We start from the raw sequence: 24834 nt of genomic DNA, 5'->3' as shown, positions 1-24834 counted from the left end.
ATCACCTGAACTTGAGCACGATGGTGAGAATTATTTATGTCAAACTACGTCCCCTTGTGGACAAGTTTGATGTTTCTGGTTTTAAGAGCCACTTGATGACTTCGATTTGGGGGTTTACTTTTACTTAAAGGTATGATATTTATTCCATTGTGTGTATATTGCACAAAACTATAAATTAAAGTTAACTTGAGATATTAGTTGGAAGTGAGTGGCTCTAAAAAGAGCCGTTATTGTTGGCGGGAGCGATTCAAGCTCTCTCCCCGCGGATGCGACGTGCCAGCTGGATGTCTTTGGGCATGATGGTGACCCTCTTGGCGTGGATGGCGCACAGGTTGGTGTCCTCGAACAAGCCCACCAGGTAGGCCTCGCTGGACTCCTGCAGCGCCATGATGGCGGAGCTTTGGAAGCGCAAGTCGGTCTTAAAGTCCTGGGCGATTTCCCTTACGAGTCGCTGGAACGGAAGCTTTCGGATCAGGAGCTCAGTGGACTTCTGGTAGCGGCGGATCTCGCGAAGAGCCACGGTGCCTGGTCTGTAGCGGTGAGGCTTCTTGACGCCGCCGGTGGCCGGGGCGCTCTTGCGGGCAGCTTTGGTAGCCAACTGCTTCCTGGGAGCTTTGCCGCCGGTGGACTTACGAGCTGTCTGCTTGGTTCTTGCCATGATGTCTGAGTGCTGATTCCATCCATCCATCCATTTTCTACCGCTTTTTCCCTTCGGGGTCGCGGGGGGCGCTGGAGCCTATCTCAGCTACAATCGGGCGGAAGGCGGGGTACACCCTGGACAAGTCGCCACCTCATCACAGGGCCAACACAGATAGACAGACAACATTCACACTCACATTCACACACTAGGGCCAATTTAGTGTTGCCAATCAACCTATCCCCAGGTGCATGTCTTTGGAGGTGGGAGGAAGCCGGAGTACCCGGAGGGAACCCACGCAGTCACGGGGAGAACATGCAAACTCCACACAGAAAGATCCCGAGCCTGGAATTGAACCCAGGACTACTCAGGACCTTCGTATTGCTGATTGAATTCAGATAATTTCTGACGGTTTGCTGTGGCTTATATACTAACACGACAGCGCTGATTGGTCCGTCAGCCAGCTTCCCGCGCAAAAGCTGATTAACTATTGGACGAGACAGTTTGAATCGAGCCAATCACCAACAATATGAAGCTGTGACTCTGTTGCCATCTAGTGGCGTTACTACATACTGCATTCTAAATGTATTCCCAATTATCCACAGATTTATTAATAATACTAATAATAATACAATTTATTTGGTATAGCGCTTTTCAGAGTACTCAAATACGCTTTCCAGGATAAACATTTTAAATATAAAACAGTTCAAAGTAAATATAAAAGCAGTACATTGTAAAATACATAATAGTGTTATGTACTGGCATTGTTATTGTAAGTAAAACTCAAGTTTGTATGTATTATAAAATGTAAAATATTATACATTTATACTAATTCTGCTGCCGTTTTAATTTTGTTTCAATTATGTGACTTGATATTGAGTGAATTAAATAAAAATTTAAATGTAAAATATTGTTTTTTGACACATAACACTTCTTATTTAAGGCTATTTAAAAAAAGAAAAATCGAGCCTAAAATTATTCAGTGTTTGGTTTGGTCGTTGGATTTTATTTTTTTGAATAATAATAATAATAAAAAAAAGATTGGTTTATTTGAATTTTATTTTGAAAAATAAAGTTTAAATAAAAACTTTGTTGTGTTTAAAAGCAATAAGTAAATGCCAAAACTAGTTAGATTTTAATGTTATATTTCATACAAAAAAAAAAAAAGAAATCACTGGTCAGCAGAAACGAAAAATCGGCCCAAAACCAAATCCCGACACCGGAACCGGAAGTTGCTATATTGAGACCAGACCGCAGACTGTCCGGTATGAAAAAATATTGTGGCGCTGTACCCTGCGGTTGTACATCAAAATAACAATTAATAGATCTACGATGTGTCTTTCTGACGGGGAAATGTTCAACACACTGATTTTTGTTCCTACATGCCAGCGGTTTTGTCTTATCCAGCAACTTCCGGTTCCGGTGTCGTAAAACATTTTTTTGTTGTTTTTGCCTACTGGTGATTTTTTTTTTTAAATTTTTGCTGAATTAAATATTAATTGAAAACGTTTATTAGCTCTAGTTAGTGTTTGACACAAAGAAATAAGCTTTTGTTTTTCCATATATTTTTTTTACGTTTCAAAATACATTTTAAATAAACCAAACCGTTTTTCGTTTTGTAATTTTTATTCACGATAAGAAAACGACATGACCAAAACGGTCCGTGTACCTTCCGTTCATTCTATTTAAAATTCTTAAATGCGAATCAAAAAACAAATTTCGGACCTTTTTTCTTTTTTCATTTCTGAAACAGAAGTTGGACAACTATTTAATGACACTTTTTTTAAAACGACAATAGGACTCCTGCTTGCTGAACAAAGATTTTTTACCGTAATGCTAAAAAAAAAAAAGAAGCTAAATGCAAAGGAAAAGCAAAAAATACTGCTTCCGGTTTAATTTGTCATCACACAGATATCCATGCATTTTTGCATTTTGGATTAATTTTTTTTCTCGATTTTTGTGTTTATCTGGAAAAATTAAAATCCATAAAAGGAAAACAGAATAAAATCTAATTTTATGGCAATATTTTAAAGAAAATTACCCTTTTTTTGTTTGTTTTAAAATCTGCCATATATAATAAAAATCGATAAACGGGCCTAATTTTATTTTTTGATTTGCGTTTCAGAATTGGAAATAGACATTTATACACTGACCATTTTTAGGCATGTTTTTTTTATATACCTTCTTGTGTTTCTTTGCGGCTTTCTTCGTTTTTATGCCACGGCGGCAGTTTGTGGCTCACACTGCCTCTCACAGGACAGTCTGGGTACTACGCCAGGTTAATTTGATTGTAAATCTTTTGCGGTTTCTAAAATAATAATCCATCCATTCATCTATCCATTTTCTACCGCTTATTCCTTTTCAGGGTCGCTGGAGCCTATCTCATAATAGTAATCATATTCCAATACATGCCACACATATTGTGTCCATTTATCCTCCAATTGGCCCCAAACTCTAAAATGTGCCAATTTACCAATATGTGTTATTTATTGTTAATGTTATTTGACTTCTTGCCTTGCTTTGTAGGTGTGTAGATCATAGAGATGTCAGCATAGATGTCAATAAAAAAGGAGAACAAATCATGTTTATAAAAAAAAAACAATGCAGCACCTTAGCTTCATATTTTAATTTCCATTTCATCCAAAATCAATTTCTATGAACGATGACATCATCCTTAAATCGCATCCACTGCGGTGATTAAAGAGAATCAAATTCCTGGCAGAGTTAATCCTGATCATTCGCTGCGGCTTTCCTGGCAATGACTCCGCTATCGGAAGGCTTTGAAAAACAGTCACTGAATAAAATGCATCATATAAAAAACAAAAAACACATTTATTGGCAATTCCTGCAAGGAAGAACAGGAAATGTAATACAGAAATATGTGATGCTGCATTAAAAAAAAGGCCTGACGATAGAAAATATGTTTACTGTGCTTTGCTTTCATTCCACAGAGCAGGGCTTTTCAAAATAAAATGTAAAAAAAAAAATATTACCTTTGGCATGCACTCCTAACAAAACCCCCTACAGAATGTGTTCGGGTTATTTCCTGCACTCCGATAGCATAGAGACGAGTGCGAAGCATTTCTAATAAAGTCTGTGCTTTTGTTATTTCCTGCACTCTAGTAGGAGACTCAGTGCATGGAAAGCTGTGGGATGCTCGGTTCAAAAAGAACACTCACGGGACAAACCATCAAAATCTGGCCTACGGTTATTTCCTGCACTCGAGTAGTAGAATACAATAACTAAATAAACGCCACTCCCCAAATGGAGAGTCTTTACGTGGTTATTTCCTGCACTCTGGTAGCAAGCACAATCGGTAAGTAGATATTAGCAACACACAGTGAGTTACCCTGCTAACGAAGATTGCTCACCCAAGACAAAACCACCAGAGTGTTACTTCCTGCACTCTAGCTGAAGACAAACTCAGTGAGCACGTCCTAGTTTGCTCACAAAATAACCACCACATAACACGTGCTTTGGTTATTTCCTGCACTCTAGCAGCAGACGGAAACTCTGAGTAGATTATAGCAACAAAGCTTGCTAATACAAATCTTTTTGAGCATTTCCTGCACTCTAGCCGCAGGCAATCGCAATGAGTAGATTATGGCAACAGGGGTTGCTAATAAACAATTTAGTATTTCATGCACTCTAGCATCAGACAAACACCATGAGTACATGATAGCAACAAGTGTTGCTAATACAAATTGAGTACTTCCTGCACTCCAGTAGAAGGAAAACATGAGTAGATGATAGCAACAAGTGTTGCCATTACAAATTGGGTACTTCCTGCACTCTAGTAGCAGAAAAAATACAAGTAGATTATAACAAGTGGTACTAATACAAATTGAGTACATCCTGCACTTGAGTATCAGAAAAAAACACGAGTAGATTATAACAAGTGTTGCTAATACACATGGAGTATTTCCTGCACTCTAGCAGCAGACAAATACAAATAGATTATAGCAACAAGTGTTGCTCATACAAATTGAGTACTTCCTGCACTCTAGTATCAGAAAACGCAAGTAGATTATAACAAGTGGTACTAATACAAATTGAGTAATTCCTGCACTTGAGTATCAGAAAAACACGAGTAGATTATAACAAGTGTTGCTCATACAAATTGGGTTTTTCCTGCACTCTAGTAGCAGAAAAACATGAGTAGATTATAACAAATGTTGCTAATACACATTGAGTATTTCCTGCACTCTAGCAGCAGACAAACACAAGTAGATTATAGCAAGTGTTGCTATTACAAATTGAGTACTTCCTGCACTCTAGTAGCAAAAAGAACACAAGTAGATTATAGCAGATGTTGCTATTACAAATCGAGTATTTCCTGCACTCTACTAGCAGAAAAAACAAGTAGATTATAACAAGTGTTTCTCATACAAATTGAGTACTTCCTGCACTCTAGTAGCAGAAGAACACAAGTAGATTATAACAAGTGTTGCTATTACAAATAGAGTACTTCCTGCACTCTAGTAGCAGAAGAACACAAGTGGATTATAACAAGTGTTACTAATACACATTGAGTACTTCCTGCACTTTAGTAGCAGAAAAACATGAGTAGATTATAACAAGTGTTGCTAATACACATTGAGTATTTCCTGCACTCTAGCAGCAGACAAACACAAGTAGATTATAGCAAGTGTTGCTATTACAAATTGAGTATTTCCTGCACTCTAGTAGCAAAAAGAACACAAGTAGATTATAACAAGGGTTGCTCATACAAATTGAGTGCTTCCTGCACTCTAGTAGCAGAAAAACACAAGGAGATTGTAACAAGTGTTGCTCATACTTGTGTCTTTCTCTCTCTCTCTGCTTGTTATTTCAGGAGTCTTTCTCTCTCTCTTTGCTTGTTATTTCAGAAGTCTCTCTCTCTCTCTTTGCTTGTTATTTCAGGAGTCTCTCTCTCTCTTTGACAATCTTGTTCTTTCAGACAAAGTGTTGAACTAGCAGAAGTAAAAAAAAATAATTCATTATCGCATCAACAAGATTTGACATTTAGTTGGCAAACATCAACAAACCAATGTTTCATATTCTCTTAAAGTCCATAAGTCCATCAGGAACCTTCTAGAACAACCTAAGAACTGGTTTAGTGTTCCCAGGCCCACCCAGATAGATATTGATATTGATATTATTTATGTACAATTATCAATATTGATATTAATATCATTTATGTACAATCTTTATCGATATTAATATCATTATAGTACAATTATTATTGATATTTATATAATTAATGTACAAAAAGTATTGACATTAGTATCATTTATGTACAATCTTTATTGATATTAATATCATTTATGTACAATTGTTATTGATACTCATATCATTTATGTACAACCTTTATTGATATTATTACATTCATGTACAATTATTATGGATATTAATATCATTAATGTACAATTATTATTGATATCAATATCATTAATGTACAATTATTATTGATATTGATATCATGAATGTACAATGTACAATTATTATCGATAATAATATCATTTGTGTTCAATCTTTATTGATATCAATATCATTTATGTACAATTGTTATTGATATTAATATCACTCATGAACAAATATTATTGATATTAATATCATTCATGTACAAATGTTATTGATATTAATATCACCCATGTACAATTATTATTGATATTAATATAACTCATGTACAATTATTATCAATATTAATAATGTACAATTATTATTGATATTTATATCATTCATGTACAATTATTATTGATATTAATATCAATAATGTACAATAATTATTGATATTAATATAATGAATGTAGTCTTTATTGATATTAATATCATTAATGTACAATTGATACTCATATCATTCATGTACAACCTTTATTGATATTAATATCATTCATGTACAATTATTATTGATATTAATATCACTCATGTACAATTATTATTGATATTAATATCATTCATGTACACATATTATTGATATTAATATCACTCATGTCCAATTATTATTGATATTAATATCGTTAATGTACAAATATTATTGATATTAGTATCATTAATGTACAATGTACAATTATTATTGATAACAATATCATTTATGTACACTCTTTATTGATATTAATATAATTTATGTACAATTGTTATTGATATGAATATCATTCATGTACAATTATTATTGATATTAATATCACTCATGTACAAATATCATTGATATTAATATCATTCATGTACAATTATTATTGATAATAATATCATTTATGTACATTCATTATTGATATTCCTGACATGAGCACCAACCTCGTCCTGGGTCCAGGTCACTGAGGGTCTTGGAGGGGTCTAACAACGGGCCACGGCATGTCGGGTAGCGGCACGTGCGGCCCAGCAGGGGGCGGCGGCTGGAAGTCGTTAGTCTTGAGCGCTGCCAAGTGCTTGATGTCTAGGGTGGTGAAGGTGGTGAACTGCACCTGGTTCCTCTTGCTGGTGGGCGAGCGGAGCGGCTCGCTGCGCGGCGGCCTGGCCAGCAAGGTGGCCGAGCGCTGGGCCACGGGGTCTGCCGCCTTCCTGTGCTGCTGCTGCTGGGAGCCGCTCCTGCCGCGGCCCAGGGTGGCGGTTCTTTCCGGTACGGGCTGCTTGACGGCGGGCGGGGTGCGTGTGAGTGTGGACACCTGAGCAGGTGCGCCAGGAGGAGGCGGCTGCTGGGGGTTGTTGGCCAGCCACACCCAGTCGTGCTTATGGTCCTTGGGCTCCGCGGGGGGCGGCGGCCCCGCCAGGACGGGACTTTTACGGCTGCGCAGACACAACCTGTAGGATGCACAGTTAAGCAGAAAGCCAAAGATGGCGACGCACAACACGCCCGCCAAGCAATAAATTCCTATCTCCAAGTCGGACATGGATCGGAAGGTGCGGACCAGGTCGCTTTCCACCACTTTGGGGAGTTTGGCTTCCGGTTCCTGTGCTGGCTTTGGCTTGTCCAACATGTTTCCAAAGCTGCCGTTCTGTCCGTCTTCTTGGCCGACAAGATGGCGTGTTGGTCGGCTGGCGGTGCTCGCACTGAGCCAGCTCTCCGTGACCGTCGGCTGAGAACCACTTGGAGTCACATCCCACGAAATCCTCCTCTCAGGCTCCGTTCTTGACAACTCCTGCCCCGTGTCCGTCAGCTCACGGCTCAACGTCACCGTCGTCGTCGCCACTACCGCCATTTCCGCCACACCCGTGCCGCTTCTCTCCTGATCCAGACTGATTGCACCGCCGTCACCGCCCTGGAAGTCGATCCTCAGCAGCCCCGCGCCGACCGCCAGCTTGCTCTTCCTCTTGGACTTCTGGCATTCCTCGCAGATCCTCAGCTCCACCTTGACCAGCGCCGCCTTGCCTCGACCCTCGCCCCGTGCCACCACAAACGTGGACAGCGGGGTGCGGCGCACGCTAGCCACGCCCTCGTCCGGCGTAGAGACGGTTAAGGAGTAGACGCCGCGGTCGAAGAGGCTCAGTGGGGTGACGGCGCCGTCGCTGAATTGGACCCGGCAGCTGACCACGGCTTCCTGGGAACGACACAACACACCGTCAGTCAAAGAGCTGCCATCCCAAGACAAATGTCGGCAAGTGTCCACCAAAATATTGTGGAAAAAAGATAGTTTTTTTAAAAAAAACACTAAATTGTGAGGAAAAACAGTTATTTTATAATTATTGTGTACCAATATTTGAAGAAAAAATATTAAAAAATGTTTAGGAAAAAATTATGTGAATTTTACATGATTGAAGTCAAATATATTGTGAAAATTACAATTATATATTTTTGTTTTGAATGATGCAATATTGTGAGAATTTTTTTTTTTACAAGAAAAGTGTTGACATCTTAATACTAAAAAAAATAAGTAATTAACAAAAAAAAATTAAAAAAAATGCCATTTTCCATGATTTTTCTTCAGAAAAAACAACATTGTGAGAATTTTTTTTTTTTATAAGAATTGATCGGAAATATCTTAAGAAAACAATATTCTAAGAAAAAAGCAAAAAAAAAAAAATAAAATAAAAAGGTGTGCCATTTTACATGATTAAAATCAAATATATTGTGAAACAAGTCATATTTAAAAAAAAATTAAATAATTTGCCATATTGTGAGGAAAAAGTTGTCATACGATATTCTTTAGGAATATTCAGAGAATTTTGTTTTTATTTGACAAAATTCTGTAATTTTTCTAATAATAAATTCAAATATATTATATATACATTTGGGGAAAACGTTTGTAATATTGTAGGGAAAATAGTTGTTACTTTGAGAAAGACATTTTAAAATTTTACACGAAAAACTTATGCCATTTTTGATTGAAGTCAAATATATTGTGAAAAAAATATATTTTTAGAAAAACGCAAAATTGTGAGGAAAAACAGTTATTTTATAATTATTGTGTACCAATATTGGAAGAAAAAATATTTAAAACATTTTAGGAAAAAATTATGTCAATTTTACATGATTGAAGTCAAATATATTGTGAAAATTATAATTATATATTTTTGTTTTGAATGATGCAATATTGTGAGATTTTTTTTTACAAGAAAAGTGTTGACATCTTAAAACTAAAAGAAATAAGTAATAAAAAAAAAAAAAAAAGCCATTTTCCATGATTTTTCTTTAGAAAAAACACAACATTGTGAGAATTTTTTTTATAAGAATTGGTCGGAAATATCTTAAGAAAACAATATTCTAAGAAAAAAGTAAAAACAAGTAATAAAATAAAGGTGTGCCATTTTACATGATTAAAATCAAATATATTGTGAAACAAGTCATATTTAAAAAAAATAAAATAATTTGCAATATTGTGAGGAAAAAGTTGTCATACAATATTTTTTAGGAATATTCAGAGAATTTTGTTTTTATTTGACAAAATTCTGTAATTTTTCTAATAATAAATTCTAATTTATTATGAAAAAAAGTTGTATTTTTGGGGAAAAAGTTTGTAATATTGTAGGGAAAATAGTTGTTATTTTGAGAAAGACATTTAAAAATTTTACACGAAAAACTTATGCCATTTTTGATTGAAGTCAAATATATTGTGAAAAAAATATATTTTTAGAAAAACGCAAAATTGTATGAAAAATGTTATTTAACAAGAATTGAAGTATTTAAAAATTATATTTTAAGAATAAAGTTTGGGTTTTTAAAGTATGCATTTTACATGATTGAACAAACACACATTGGTTAGAAATATCTTAATATTCTCAGAAAAAAGTTTAATTATTTTAAAGAAAAAAGTATGCAATTTTACATGATTAAAATCAAATATATTGTGAAAAAAGTCATATATTTTTTAGAATATAAGTTGCAATATTGTGAGAAAAGTTTGTCAAACAGGAATTAAAAAATATTCGGTGAATTTTGTTTTATTTAATTAGTAATATTGTGGGAAAAATGGTTGTCGAGGTATTTTGAGAAAGAATTAAAACATTTTGCAAGAACATTTTTTGCCTTTTTTGATTGAAGTCAAATATATTGCGAAAAAAAATAATATATATTTTTTAATAATACAATATTGTGAGAAAAATGTTGTTTTACAAGAAATGAGTAGGAATATCTTAATTTAAAAAACTTTTTTTTTTTTTAAAGAAAACATGCAATTTTACATGATTATAGTCAAATATATATTTTTTTGTCTTCAGAAAAACAAAACATTGTGAGAAATATCTTAAGATTTAAAAAAAATAAATGTGTTGCATTTTACATGATTAAAATCAAATATATTGTGAAACAAGTCATATTTTTTTAAATAAAATAATTTGCAATATTGTGAGGAAAAGGTTGTCATACATTTTTTTTCAGGAATATTCAGAGAGTTTAGTTTTCATTTAACACAATTCTGTAATTTTTGTAATAATAAAATCCAATATATTATGAAAAAAAGTTTTGTTTTATGGGAAAAAGTTAGTAGTATTGTGGGGAAAATATTTGTAATTGTACAAGAACTTATGTCGAGGTATTTTGAGAAAAAAAGTATGCCATTTTTGTTTTAAGTAAAATATATTGTGGAAAACATTTTTTTTTTTTAGAACAAAGCAAAATTGTGTGATAAAAGTTATTTTACAAGAATTGAAGTATAAAAATAAAGTATGACATTTTACATGTTTAATGTCAAATATATATATACAAATATTAACAAGTATTAGTGATATTGTTATTATAAATATTAACAAGTATTAGCGATATTGTTATTAAAAATATTAACAAGTATTAGCGATATTGTTATTATAAATATGAACAAGTATTAGTGATATTGTTATTATAAATATTAACAAGTATTAGCGATATTGTTATTATAAATATTAACAAGTATTAGTGATATTGTTATTATAAATATTAACAAGTATTAGCGATATTGTTATTATGATTATTAACAAGTATTCGTCATATTGTCATTATAAATATTAACAAGTATTGGCGATATTGTTATTATAAATATGAACACGTATTAGCGATATTGTTATTATAAATATTGACAAGTATTAGCGATATTGTTATTATAAATATTAACAAGTATTAGCGATATTGTTATTATAAATACTAACAAGTATTCGTCATATTGTCATTATAAATATTAACAAGTATTGGCGATATTGTTATTATAAATATGAACACGTATTAGCGATATTGTTATTATAAATATTGACAAGTATTAGCGATATTGTTATTATAAATATTAACAAGTATTAGCGATATTGTTATTATAAATACTAACAAGTATTAGTGATTTTGTTATTATAAATATTAACAAGTATCAGTCATATTGTTATAAATATTAACACGTATTAGTGATATTGTTATTATAAATATTAACAAGTATTAGTGATATTGTTATTATAAATATTAACAAGTATTAGCGATATTGTTATTAAAAATATTAACAAGTATTAGCGATATTGTTATTATAAATATTAACAAGTATTAGTGATATTGTTATTCTAAATATTAACAAGTATTAGCGATATTGTTATTATAAATATTAACAAGTATTAGTGATATTGTTATTCTAAATGTTAACAAGTATTAGCGATATTGTTATTCTAAATATTAACAAGTATTAGCGATATTGTTATTATGATTATTAACAAGTATTCGTCATATTGTCATTATAAATATTAACAAGTATTGGGGATATTGTTATTATAAATATGAACACGTATTAGCGATATTGTTATTATAAATATTAACATGTATTAGCGATATTGTTATTATAAATATTAACAAGTATTAGCGATATTGTTATTATAAATATTAACAAGTATTAGTGATTTTGTTATTATAAATAATAACAAGTATCAGTCATATTGTTATAAATATTAACAAGTATTAGTGATATTGTTATTATAAATATTAACAAGTATTAGTGATATTGTTATTATAAATATTAACAAGTATTGGCGATATTGTTATTAAAAATATTAACAAGTATTAGCGATATTGTTATTATAAATATTAACAAGTATTAATAATATTGTTATTATAAATATTAACAAGTATTAATAATATTGTTATTATAAATATTAACAAGTATTGGGGATATTGTTATTATAAATATGAACACGTATTAGCGATATTGTTATTATAAATATTAACAAATATTAGCGATATTATTATTATAAATATTAACAAGTATCAGTCATATTGTTATAAATATTAACAAGTATTAGTGATATTGTTATTATAAATATTAACAAGTATTAGCGATATTGTTATTATAAATATTAACAAGTATTAGTGATTTTGTTATTATAAATATTAACAAGTATTAGCAATATTATTATAAATGTTAACAAGTATTAGCAATATTATTATTATAAATGTTAACAAGTATTAGCGATATTGTTATTATAAATATTAACAAGTACTAGCGATATTGTTATTATGAATATTAACAAGTATTAGTGATATTGTTATTATAAGTGCTAACACAGACAAACTATTCATAGCGTTGACGTGATCACTTCTTGTTGACGTTATCACTTCCTGTGTGTCTATGTTTCCATCATCCAGTGGTCTACTGCTTCTTCTGTAAGTTTATTCTAGACCATAAATCATGCATCTCACCTAAAAAGTAGATGGCTGAGGATACAATCCAACAAGTTGGGACACTTTGACAGTCATTTAGGACCTGCCACTGGTGAGAACGACACCAAAATACGCTTGTACGTGCAGTACGTTGTGCTCACCTGTCTGACCCGCGTGAGGGTGTCTCGGGTGGTAGCCACGGCAACGATGGCCTTGCTGCCCGCCGGACTTGGCTGCAGGGACAGCGAGAGTCCCGACACAAAGTCCACCTTCAAGTCTGTGACGCTCACCTTGTCGGCCAGCACCGTCACGTTCCTCTCGGCCAACACCGACCCCGTCAGTGGGGACAGCACCTGCACACGAGAACATCTTCTTCATCTAAATCTTTTTATTAATATCATGATTTATATGTAAATAAAAATATCATGTTGACACAGTGATTTTAGCGTCACCTGCACGGCCGTCGTGCCCACAGCCCTCCCTTGCAGCAACACTCCGTCCTGGAGTCTCACCAATTGTGGGTTGAGCACTTTTAAAAAAGGGCGCACAAGATTGGTCACATCCACCTGTCAATCAAAAGAAGCTTTATTCACATCCACCTGTCAAAGGAAGTTGTATGTATTGGAAGAAGGTGGGCGTGGTCAACGTTTACCCGCCAATCAGGACCCAGGAAGTACTCAAGAGGCTGGGAGTCGGCTACAAAGTGCGTGAGCACCCTGAGTGGGGAGTGTTGGTACTGCAGCATGCACCCTCGGCCCTTCCTCATCTCCTCCTCTTCTTCGCTATTCCAACTTGGCCTGACACACACACACACACAAAATATGGCCGACCGGTGAGTCAACGGGCATCATGAGGCAGGAGCCACGCAGCTAAGGACGCCAAAATAACATCCATGAACATATGGAGAAGCTGCTGATGGTGTGTTTGACGTGTTTCAGTTTGTTCTGACTCAACTAACTGGACGATGTAACTTTACTTTTGTTACACGATCTTAAATATTGCTTGCTGTCAACTCAGACTCAAAGAAGCCTGTGTGAAAAAACAACAACAACAGCAGTTGCGATTGTTACACGACAACAGTTCCGATTGTTACGAGACAACAGTTCAGATTGTTACACAGCAACAGTTTCAATTGTTACGTGACAATAGTTCCGATTGTTACGTGACAACAGTTCAGATTGTTACGAGACAACAGATCAGATTGTTACACAGCAACAGTTTCAATTGTTACGTGACAATAGTTCCGATTGTTACGCGACAACAGTTCAGATTGTTACACAACAACAGTTCCGATTGCTACGCGACAACAGTTCCGATTGCTACGCGACAACAGTTCAGATTGTTACGCGACATAAGTTCTGACTGTTGCATGACAACAGTTTTGATTGTTAGGCGACAACAGTTCCGAGTGTCACGACGACAACAGTTCCGATTGTTACGCGAAAATAGTTATGATTGTTAAGGGACAACAGTTTCGATTGTTATGCAACAACAGTTCCGATTGTTTCACGACAACAGTTTCAATTGTTACGCGACAACAGTTCTGATTGTTACGACTACGATAGTTCCGATTGTCACAACGGCAACAGGTCAGATTGTTATGCGACAATAGTTCCGATTGTCACGATGACAACAGTTCCGATTATTATACGACAACAGTTTTGATTGTTACGTGACAACAGTTCCGATTGTTACACGACAACAATTCTGATTGTTACGACGACAACAGTTCATATTGTTATGCGACAATAGTTCCGATTGTCACGATGACAACAGTTCTGAGTGTTACACGACAACAGTTCTGACTGTTATGCGACAACAGTTTTGATTGTTACACGACAACAGTTCAGATTGTTACACAACAACAGTTTCAATTGTTACACGACAACAGTTCCAATTGTTACGCGACATAAGTTCTGATTGTTGCACGACTACAGTTTTGATTGTTAGGCGACAACAGTTCCAAATGTTACGCGACATAAGTTCTGATTGTTGCACGACAACAGTTTTGATTGTTAGGCGACAACAGTTCTGATTGTCCCGACGACAACAGCTCCGATTGATACCCGAAAATAGTTCTGATTGTCAAGCGACAACAGTTTTGATTGTTACATGACAACAGTTTTGATTGTTAAACAACAACAGTTCAGATTGCTACGCAACAATAGTTCCGATTGTTACGACGACAACAGTTCAGATTGTTATGCGACAGTAGTTCCGATTGTCACGATGACAACAGTTCTGAGTGTTACACGACAACAGTTCCGATTGTTACGACGACAACAGTTCAGATTGTTATGCGACAATAGATAGGCTCCAGCGCCCCCCGCGACCCCAAAGGGAATAAGCGGTAGAAAATGGATGGATGGATGGAGTTCCAATTGTCACGATGACATCAGTTCTGAGTGTTACACGACAACAGTTCTGACTGTTATGCGACAACAATTTAGATTGTTACACGACAACAGTTTCGACTGTTAACGCAACAGCGAAGCAGCTAAAATAGACACTGTGGAGGCGGCCGTGGTCTGCGGGCCTGCCGCGGAGCGGGGTGTGTAAGGACCGGCCTCGAAGCCAGCGGCAGGTGAGTGGATTACCCAGCTGGGGCTGGTTATCTAATCACCTGTCGCCCTTATTAGCAGCAGCCGGACCAGGCCATGTGGTTGGAGTTGGAGCCAGAGTAAGACACACGCCCAGAGACAGAACAAGGAAGAGCAGAGACACGCCGGACTGGAAAGTCCAAAAGATATTGCTGGAAAGCAATCCCTACCTGTGTGTAGGACAATATAAGCTTGCTCAACCCTGTACACCGGGCTCAAGACATATCTATCGGACTCAGGAGAACCCTGCACAAGCAAAGACGCTCACAGACACCTTAAACGTCCACTTTCCGACTGCACATGATGTCATTAAACAAGTGTAATTGTTTGTACGACATACTTTTCGTACAATATGTTCATTATTGTGTTTTTATTTTTGAAAGCCATGGCATTTCTGCTTTTGGCCCCAATTTATTTCAGGCAAATCGTCCAATTTCCTGACCTGGTTGTGCCTCCTGCTGAGTATTGAGCGTTTTAGGACGTGAACGTAACCAATTGTTGTCATCATGGTTCATATTGAGTGCAAAATAATGGTGCACTGCAAACAGCCCACTAACCTTTATCTCCAGGGCAACTGTACTTCCATGTTGAGCACTCATGCGCACGTTAAAAGTACATCAGCAATAACTGGGAAAAAAACAGTTGCTTTGACCTGGTTCATGCATACTGTACATAACACATCTAAACTATTCAAAGAAAATGCAATTACATTTCTTTATGCCACCATCACCGCTAAGAGTGATGATAACAGTAGAAGCAGAATAGGTGTTTTATGACTATTGTATTTCATGCATGTGATGAGGTAGAAGTATTAATACTAGACTAGGAGAGACTGAATCTGACAAACACAGAATGTTCTTGTGATGGAAAACATATTTGTATCTTTGTACTATGTCATTACAAACAGCAGTATTTCTGTAAAAAAGCACATTCTGACCAGAGAAGGACCTTGTCCACATTATTCACTGTGAAACTATCTCTTCTCCCTCCTCGTCTTCTCATTTGAAAGTATCGGCTTTTTCATTCCAGTTAACAGTGCACCATTGTCTCCACTGAGTTGCGTCAAATGCTCTCTCCCCCCTCCAAACTGAGCCTACTCCCTCCCTCCCACCTTGTATTCAGTGTATAAAAAATAACACAAATCTCTTTTTATTCCTCCACCCCTGACAAACTTTGCTATGAATGTGACCTGTGCCTTTTGAAATGGCCGAGCTTTCAAATAAATCTAAGAAAGACACTTTTGTTGGACTACTTGGTTAGAAAACGTCCAACACATTCTTACTTGCGGTTGCTGGTTGTAATCGGGACTCTCCAGCCCTTAATTTGATGGAGTTCAGGGTCTGCGACATCGATGGTTAGCGGCATTTGGGGCGTCCACACGCTCATCTCTAGCTGCGCGCTCAGAAACGCGTACATGAAGTTGATCGTCACACTGCTTTTCCCTCTCAACTCCTTCCCCGTCACAAAAACGTAGTCGCAGCGCTCAGACACCTGCGTGCAAGTAAAGAAGCAGTGCAAGATTATACATATTGTCAGGCTCTGCAGGTAAACATTATCTCGATGTCAAACAGAAAGTAGCTAAAGTGCAGCTTGGAAGTGCACAGGGAGCAAAAACGTGATTGGCGACGTGGAACAGATCAGGAACAGGGTGACAGCGCTCAAGCCAGAAGAGTGCCATAGGCAAAAATTAAATGAAAATAAAAGTGCAGGAAAAAAACTTACTACAGAAATAAGGAATAAAACCTGACATGCACATATACATATATATATATATATGTATATATATATATATATATATATATATATATATATATATATATATATATATATATATATATATATATATATATATATATATATATATATATATATATGTATATATACATACATACATATGTATATACATATACATATATATATATATATATATATATACATATATATACATACATATATATATACATATATATATATATATATATATATATATATATACACATATATATATATATATATACACATATATATATATGTGTATACATATATGTATGTATATATATACATATATATACATATATACATATATATATATATATATATATATATATATATATATATATATATGTATATATATATAGTATCAACACAGTATTATCAATATATCCTTTACATTCATCACTGGATTATGTGTGCAAAAGTATTGCGAACGCCTTTTAATTGTCAAAAAGTATTACTTTCTTTTTGTTGTATATAGCTTCACTTTACAATGGTCCACTTTTTTTTTGTTTACAATTGCACGACTGTTAAATTAGGGATGTCCTGAAAAAAATGATTTCTTGTATTATATAGTAGTGTGGAATTTTAGAAAAGGTTTGATCAAATGAAATAAGTCAAACAGAGAACAATGGTAGTTATAAAAAAACACTAACCTATTTGTTATTAACCGTTTGAAATGGACATATGCTGTCTTTAAGTTGAAGTGGAGTGGTAATTCTTTTTTTGGCGACTTCTAGTGATCCCAGTAATTCATGAAGTTAGGACCATAACGCAGTAAATCGAATGATGCGGACACGTTTGTTACTGGATACTTTCTAACAGTTTTTGTATGTGTAAGTAATATGTAACTATTATTTGATACTCGTTTATATTGACAAATGTCACCTTTTAATGTTCAATGATTATTACCTAAGTGTAGCTTGCGTGCTATTGTGTGCTTAGCTGTTGTGTAACTGCTAGCTCCTCGTGGCCTATAGCCTAGCATGTTACCTTTTGTAAATTACTTTAGTAAAATAGATTGTGTGTTTATTGGAGAACATTTAGATGTTGACTGTCTGTCCAGCTTTGCACAAGTAAACACTCTGCTTGAATCGTACATGATATCACACTCATGTGAACACTCTGCAGGACTGCTTGTATCTCACATGATATCACACGTAAGTAAACACTCTGCTTGTATTGCATATGATATCACAAACAAGTAAGCACTCAGCAGGACTGCTTGTATCTATCATGATATCACACACAAGTAAACACTGCAGGGCTGCTTGTATCGCACATGATGTCACACACAAGTAAACACTCTCACAGCGGATTCCCAACACCAACCCATTCATATCATTTAGGACAATTGTGCTAGTATCAATACCTTCAAATTTTTTCCCAAATTTCCAGGAAATTCCCATTCCAATGAATGAACATGTTCATAGCTCTACAATGTCCTAAATTCTCAAAATTTGGCGCCATTTTTAAACCCGACTCTGACATTTCAAACATCCACACACACTACTCTTGCGATATATTGAACGCAACACATGTTTTCCCTTTCCCAAAATTCACTGTTTTCCCGGAATTTCCGTCCAATTTTCTCTCCATTGACAATGAATGGGAAATATGTAATCAACTGCATATCCCACATTTCTCATCCAGTTTGAACCGTTCCAACATCCACACACTCCACTCACCCTAGACCAGTGTTTTTCAACCTTTTTTGTGTTGAAAAAATCCGAAGGCACACCACCAGCAGAAATCATTAAAAAACGAAACTCAGTTGACAGTAAAAAGTCGTTCTGGCAATTGTTGGATATGACTTAAAACCATAACCAAGCATGCATCAATATAGCTCTTGTCTCAAAGTAAGTGTACTGTCACCACCCGTCACATCACGCCCTGACTTATTTAGAGTGATTTGCTGTTTTCCTGTGTGTAGTGTTTTAGTTCTTGTCTTGCGCTCCTATTTTGGTGGCTTTTTCTCTTTTTTTTGGTATTTTCCTGTAGCGGTTTCATGTCTCCCTTTGAGCGATATTTCCCGCATCTACTTTGTTTTAGCAATCAAGAATATTTCAGTTGTTTTTATCCTTCTTTTTGGGGACATTGTTGAATGTCATGTCACGTTCGGATGTACTTTGTGGACGCCGTCTTTGCTCCACAGTAAGTCTTTGCTGTCGTCCAGCATTCTGTTTTTGTTTACTTTGTAACCAGTTCAGTTTTAGTCTTGTTCTGCATAGCCATCCCTAAGCTTTAATGCCTTTTCTTAGGGGCACTCACCTTTTGTTTATTTTTGGTTTAAGCATTAGATACCTTTTTACCTTCACGCTGCCTCCTGCTGTTTCCGACATCTACAAAGCAATTAGCTACCTGCTGCCACCTACTGATATGGAAGAGTATTACATGGTTACTCTGCCGAGCTCTAGACAGCACTGACACTCAACAACAACACATCATTTGCAGACTATAATTACTGGTTTGCAAAAAATATTTTTAACCCAAATAGGTGAAACTAGATAATCTCCCACGGCACACCAGACTGTATCTAGTGTGCCGTGGCCATACTTGCCAACCTTGAATTGTCCATCCTTGTTCTATTCTCTGTCACTATTTCAGAACACACACATTATACAAATATACATTATAAAATCAATAAGAAAACGGGAGCTCTAATTTGGGAGTCTAAATTAGGATCAGAAGTTCCTATATAAACATTGCGTACTCACGTCGCCATTTTGTATTGATTACTGCAGCTGTGCACTGGATTCATTCACAAATACAAACTAAAACTCACAAACACTTTAGAGTTAGGCTCCACCATCAGAATGTGTACTTAAACTTATAAAGATCACATGGATATTATTCAGTGAGTTGATTCACCAAAACTAACCTGTTATACAGGAGGAAAAAGCACACAGGACGTTTCAATTGTTCACAGACTGGTCGCTCTCATCAGAATGACAAGACACTTCCGGTCTGCAGGTGATAGCATTCAATTGGGAAGAAACGCCCTACTGCCTCCTACTGACCAATGTGAATACTGATAAATGTGGAATGACATCTCCAAAAACGAATTCAAACCACAAAATAAAATAAATCAACACAAAAATGTGACACATTATGGGTGGGTCACATATGCATGTACAGTAGATGGCAGTATTGTCCTGTTTAAAAGTGTCAAAACATTGCTGTTTACGGCAGATGAACTGCTTTACGGTAGACAAAAACTTGACTGCTGTTGTTATGTGTTGTTACCGCGCTTGGAGGACGTTAATGAAACTGTCTAACAATAAACCCACATAAGAAACCAAGAACTCGCCCTTGATCATTCTACAGTTATAACGTGATTGGGCAGGCATGCTGTTTATATTGTGGGAAAGCAGACGTGAGAACAGGCTGTCAACACATCACTCAGGTCCGCATGGAGCTGGATGGGGCGTGGCCTCCAGCTCCGCCTGAATTTTGGGGAGTCTCCCGGAAAATCCGGGAGGGTTGGCAAGTATGGCCGTGGCACAGTGGTTGAAAAACACTGCCCTAGACATTCAAGCCTTTCAGTTGCACTCACGCGTATCGGCGGTTCGGCGGCTTGCACACATAGGGCACTCATATGCTATTCCTACTGAAATTGCAAATTCTAGTTAAAAATATGTAAATAATTGATCCTAGTGCTTCATGTCAATCCTTGAATACATGTATAATACATGTATGAGGGTAAATACACACGTCTTTGCACTGTGTACACAGTGTGTGGTTTCCGGCTTTAACGTCCATGCCATCACTGACCTTGCTCTAAGAGGGGTTGCTGACCCAAACAGAGCTTAGCAGCGATACAGTAATAACAGTATCATCGTCCTTGATGTTTAGTGTTTACCTTCAGCACGTCTCTGTCGGTGGACCTGCAGCTGACAAAGCTGCTTACATCGCTCACAGAGCCGTTGGCCTCCACGGCCAAAGTTTTCACGGCTACTTTCACCATTTTGCCCGTCAGCACTGCGGTGTTCAACAGCTCGGAGCTCTGGAGAAGGAAAACAAAAAGGCATTTGGTGAAATAGTTGAGGAACATGATATCAACTCGCTACTCGCACATGTTACTGTACGTTCCAAGACTCGAACCATTTCTATTCGTGTTACTCTGCAATGTCAGCAATGTCACTTTATTTATCGACTTTTACTGTACGCAACTGATTTTTTAAACAATCCAGGGCACATTTAAAAAATACTTGGATTAAAAAAAAAAGAAAAGTGTAATAAAAGAGCACACAGTTGCAATGTAACAAGAAAATGTTGCAATATTGACGAATTACACAAAGCTGCCATGCAGTCCTTTTTTTTTTGACAAAAAATAATACAAACTTATAATCGACGGAGAGATCTGAAGTTGATCTCGAGCGGAACGTTTGTTCACCATGTATCAGCATAATGGCCAACATTAAAATACAGTAACATAGTAGGCCTAAATATTCATTAAGTACCACCATAATGACAACATTAAAAATATAGTAGCATAGTAGACCTAAGTATTCATTAAGTACCACTATAATGACAACATTAAAATACAGTAATGTAGTAGGCCTAAGTATTCATTAAGTACCACCATAATGACATTAAAATACCGCTGTGTAGTAGGCCTAAGTATTCATTAAGTACCACCATAATGACAACATTCAAATACAGTAGCATAGTAGGTCTAAGTATTTATTAAATACCACCATAATGACAACATTAAAATACAGTAGTGTAGTAGACCTAGGTATTCATTACGTACCGCCATAATGACAACATTAAAATACAGTAATGTAGTAGGCCTAAGTATTCATTAAGTACCACCATAATGACATTAAAATACCGCTGTGTAGTAGGCCTAAGTATTCATTAAGTACCACCATAATGACAACATTCAAATACAGTAGCATAGTAGGTCTAAGTATTTATTAAATACCACCATAATGACAACATTAAAATACAGTAGTGTAGTAGACCTAGGTATTCATTACGTACCGCCATAATGACAACATTAAAATACAGTAGTGTAGTAGACCTAAGTATTCATTAAGTACCACCATAATGACAACATTAAAATACAGTAGCGTAGTAGGCCTAAGTATTCATTAAGTACAGTAGCATAGTAGGTCTAAGTATTTATTAAGTACCACCATAATGACAACATTAAAATACAGTAGTGTAGTAGACCTAAGTATTCATTAAGTACCACCATAATGACAACATTAAAATACAGTAGCGTAGTAGGCCTAAGTATTCATTAAGTACAGTAGCATAGTAGACCTAAGCATTCATTAAGTACCACTATAATGGCAACATTAAAATACAGTAGCATAGTGGGACTAAGTATTCATTCAGTACCACCATAATGGCAACATTAAAATACAGTAGCATAGTAGGTCTAAGTATTCATTAAGTACCACCATAATGGCAACATTAAAATACAGTAGCATAGTAGGTCTAAGTATTCATTAAGTACCACCATAAAGACAACATTAACATACAGTAGCATAGTAGGTATAAGTATTTATTAAGTACCACCATAAAGACAACATTAAAATACAGTAGCATAGTAGGTCTAAGTATTCATTAAGTACCACCATAAAGACAACATTAAAATACAGCAGCATAGTAGGCTTAAGCATACAATGAAACGCAGCCCAGTCTGCGTTACACACAGTTTGAACAGTAACACTGTATTTAAATATTGAATTAAGTCTGCGTACCGCTAGTGGTATACATTCCACAGTATGAGAATCATTGTTTTGGAGATTTTAAACGTTGAAAGTAAAAAAAATATATATATTGATATGACATATTTTAAACAATTTTATGAATGTGGTCTTTTGGATCCCCGAGACATTTAGTCTGATTTATTTTTTAATCGTTCAAAAAATAATAATAAATTAAAAAACAATGTTGTTTTGAATTATTGACCTATTTAAAACTTCAATTGCTTTACATCAAATATTGTATTTTGAATGTTATTCTTGAAAAATTGCATATTTTGTGTTTTTGCCATAAAAAAACAGTTTTTTTTGTTTTGTTTTTTACAAAAAGGGCCTAAAAGATTTAAGATATATATGACTTCTCTCTCTCGGCACTTGGTGAAGGCGGTCACACTCCCCTCCCCTCTCTGTTTCTGCCCGCTTGCCTCTTTGTCTTGTTTACGCTTTTTGTTTAACTTTTTTTTTTTTTTTTCAGACTGTGGCCATTTTAGAACTGAATGGTAAGTTGGACAACATCACTGAAAGACTTACTGAAATACAGAGATTGATCAACTGAGAGCCAGAATGGACGATTAGATCAGACAAGCCAAGGACATGTCTGCTCGCTTGGAAAACAAAAATCCTTATCTACCATTGGACTCCCTCAAATGGCCTTGACGCTGCTCACAACATATGAAGGATGTTCTGAAAACATCCCTGAAGGACATCACAGAGATCGCCGCTCTCTCTTCTCCAACAACACTTGGGAGTTTAACTTTGCTCGTAACGCCTGCAGAGTGACTCCAAGCCTATAGACACAACTTCACTACACCCTGGACAATGGCCATATGCACACCCACACCCACATGAAGGACAAGGCAGCAGTGTCCCCCTCCCCACATCAGAGCCCAGTCTGAGATTGACTTTTTTTTTTACTCATCCCTCCCCAGCGTCTACCTTTTCCCCACCTTTTACGGGGCGCCGTTAAGTGGCGACCCATCAGCGTTCCTGTCCTGTCAGGTTTGTGGTGAAAATGAAATGTCGTTCGTTGTACTTGTGCAATCACAATAAAGAGCATACCATAACTTTATGTCAAAAAATCGATATGAAGTTGATCTATAAATATTTTAGCTTTTAGAGTAAAACAAATATACAAACCCCGTTTCCATATGAGTTGGGAAATTGTGTTAGATGTAAATATAAACGGAATACAATGTTTTGTAAATCCTTTTCAACCCATTTTCAATTGATTGCACTACAAAGACAAGATATTTGATGTTCAAACTCAAACTTTTTTTTTTTTTTTTTTTTTGCAAATAATAATTAACTTAGAATTTCATGGCTGCAACACGTGCCAAATTAGTTGGGAAAGGGCATGTTCACCACTGTGTTACATGGCCTTTCCTTTTAACAACACTCAGTAAACATTTGGGAACTGAGGAGACACATTCGTTAAGTTTCTCAGGCTGGAATTCTTTCCCATTCTTGCTTGATGTACAGCTTAAGTTGTTCAACAGTCCGGGGGTCTCTGTTGTGGTATTTTAGGCTTCATAATGCGCCACACATTTTCAATGGGAGACAGGTCTAGACTACAGGCAGGCCAGTCTAGTACCCGCACTCTTTTACTATGAAGCCACGTTGATGTAACACGTGGCTTGGCATTGTTTTGCTGTAATAAGCAGGGGCGTCCATGGTGACGTTGCTTGGATGGCAACATATGTTGCTCCAAAACCTGTATGTACCTTTCAGCATTAATGGCGCCTTCACAGATGTGTAAGTTACCCATGTCTTGGGCACTAATACACCCCCATACCATCACAGATGCTGGCTTTTCAACTTTGCGCCTATAACAATCCGGATGGTTCTTTTCCTCTTTGGTCCGGAGGACACGACGTCCACAGTTTCCAAAAACAATTTGAAATGTGGACTCCTCAGACCACAGAACACTTTTCCACTTTGTATCAGTCCATCTTAGATGAGCTCAGGCCCAGCGAAGCCGACGGCGTTTCTGGGTGTTGTTGATACACGGGTTTCGCCTTGCATAGGAGAGTTTAAACTTGCACTTACAGATGTGGCGACCAACTGTAATTACTGACAGTGGGTTTCTGAAGT

The 24834-nt window shown here is 35.9% G+C and overlaps 2 protein-coding genes across 4 annotated transcripts in view; both read right to left on the bottom strand.

Moving 5' to 3' along the window:
* Positions 1-201: 201 nt before the first annotated feature.
* LOC133610312 (histone H3-like) lies at positions 202-661 on the bottom strand. The gene has a single exon (XM_061966481.1). It carries the CDS (start codon positions 656-658, stop codon positions 248-250), a length of 411 nt encoding a protein of 136 aa, XP_061822465.1. The 5' UTR covers positions 659-661; the 3' UTR covers positions 202-247.
* A 6111-nt stretch (positions 662-6772) lies between these two features.
* The window catches only part of LOC133610313 (transmembrane protein 132D-like), a 55925-nt gene continuing 37863 nt past the window's right edge, over positions 6773-24834 (bottom strand). For all 3 annotated transcript variants that reach the window (XM_061966482.2, XM_061966483.2, XM_061966484.2), the window contains 6 exons: positions 20886-21029; positions 16533-16741; positions 13303-13447; positions 13103-13216; positions 12812-13003; positions 6773-8151 (listed from right to left, as the gene is read on the bottom strand). In XM_061966482.2, coding sequence (XP_061822466.1) covers positions 6928-8151; positions 12812-13003; positions 13103-13216; positions 13303-13447; positions 16533-16741; positions 20886-21029 — 2028 coding nt within the window. In that variant the 3' untranslated portion in view covers positions 6773-6927. The remainder of the gene's footprint in view (positions 8152-12811; positions 13004-13102; positions 13217-13302; positions 13448-16532; positions 16742-20885; positions 21030-24834) is intronic.

The sequence above is a fragment of the Nerophis lumbriciformis genome, linkage group LG11 (genome assembly GCF_033978685.3).
Source record: "Nerophis lumbriciformis linkage group LG11, RoL_Nlum_v2.1, whole genome shotgun sequence".
Lineage (NCBI taxonomy): Eukaryota > Metazoa > Chordata > Actinopteri > Syngnathiformes > Syngnathidae > Nerophis > Nerophis lumbriciformis.
This window is presented reverse-complemented; position numbering and strand designations above follow the sequence as displayed.

Bases quoted from the DNA above. Each gene is read 5' to 3' on its own strand.
- LOC133610312 (XM_061966481.1), bottom strand. From the start codon at position 658: ATGGCAAGAACCAAGCAGACAGCTCGTAAGTCCACCGGCGGCAAAGCT.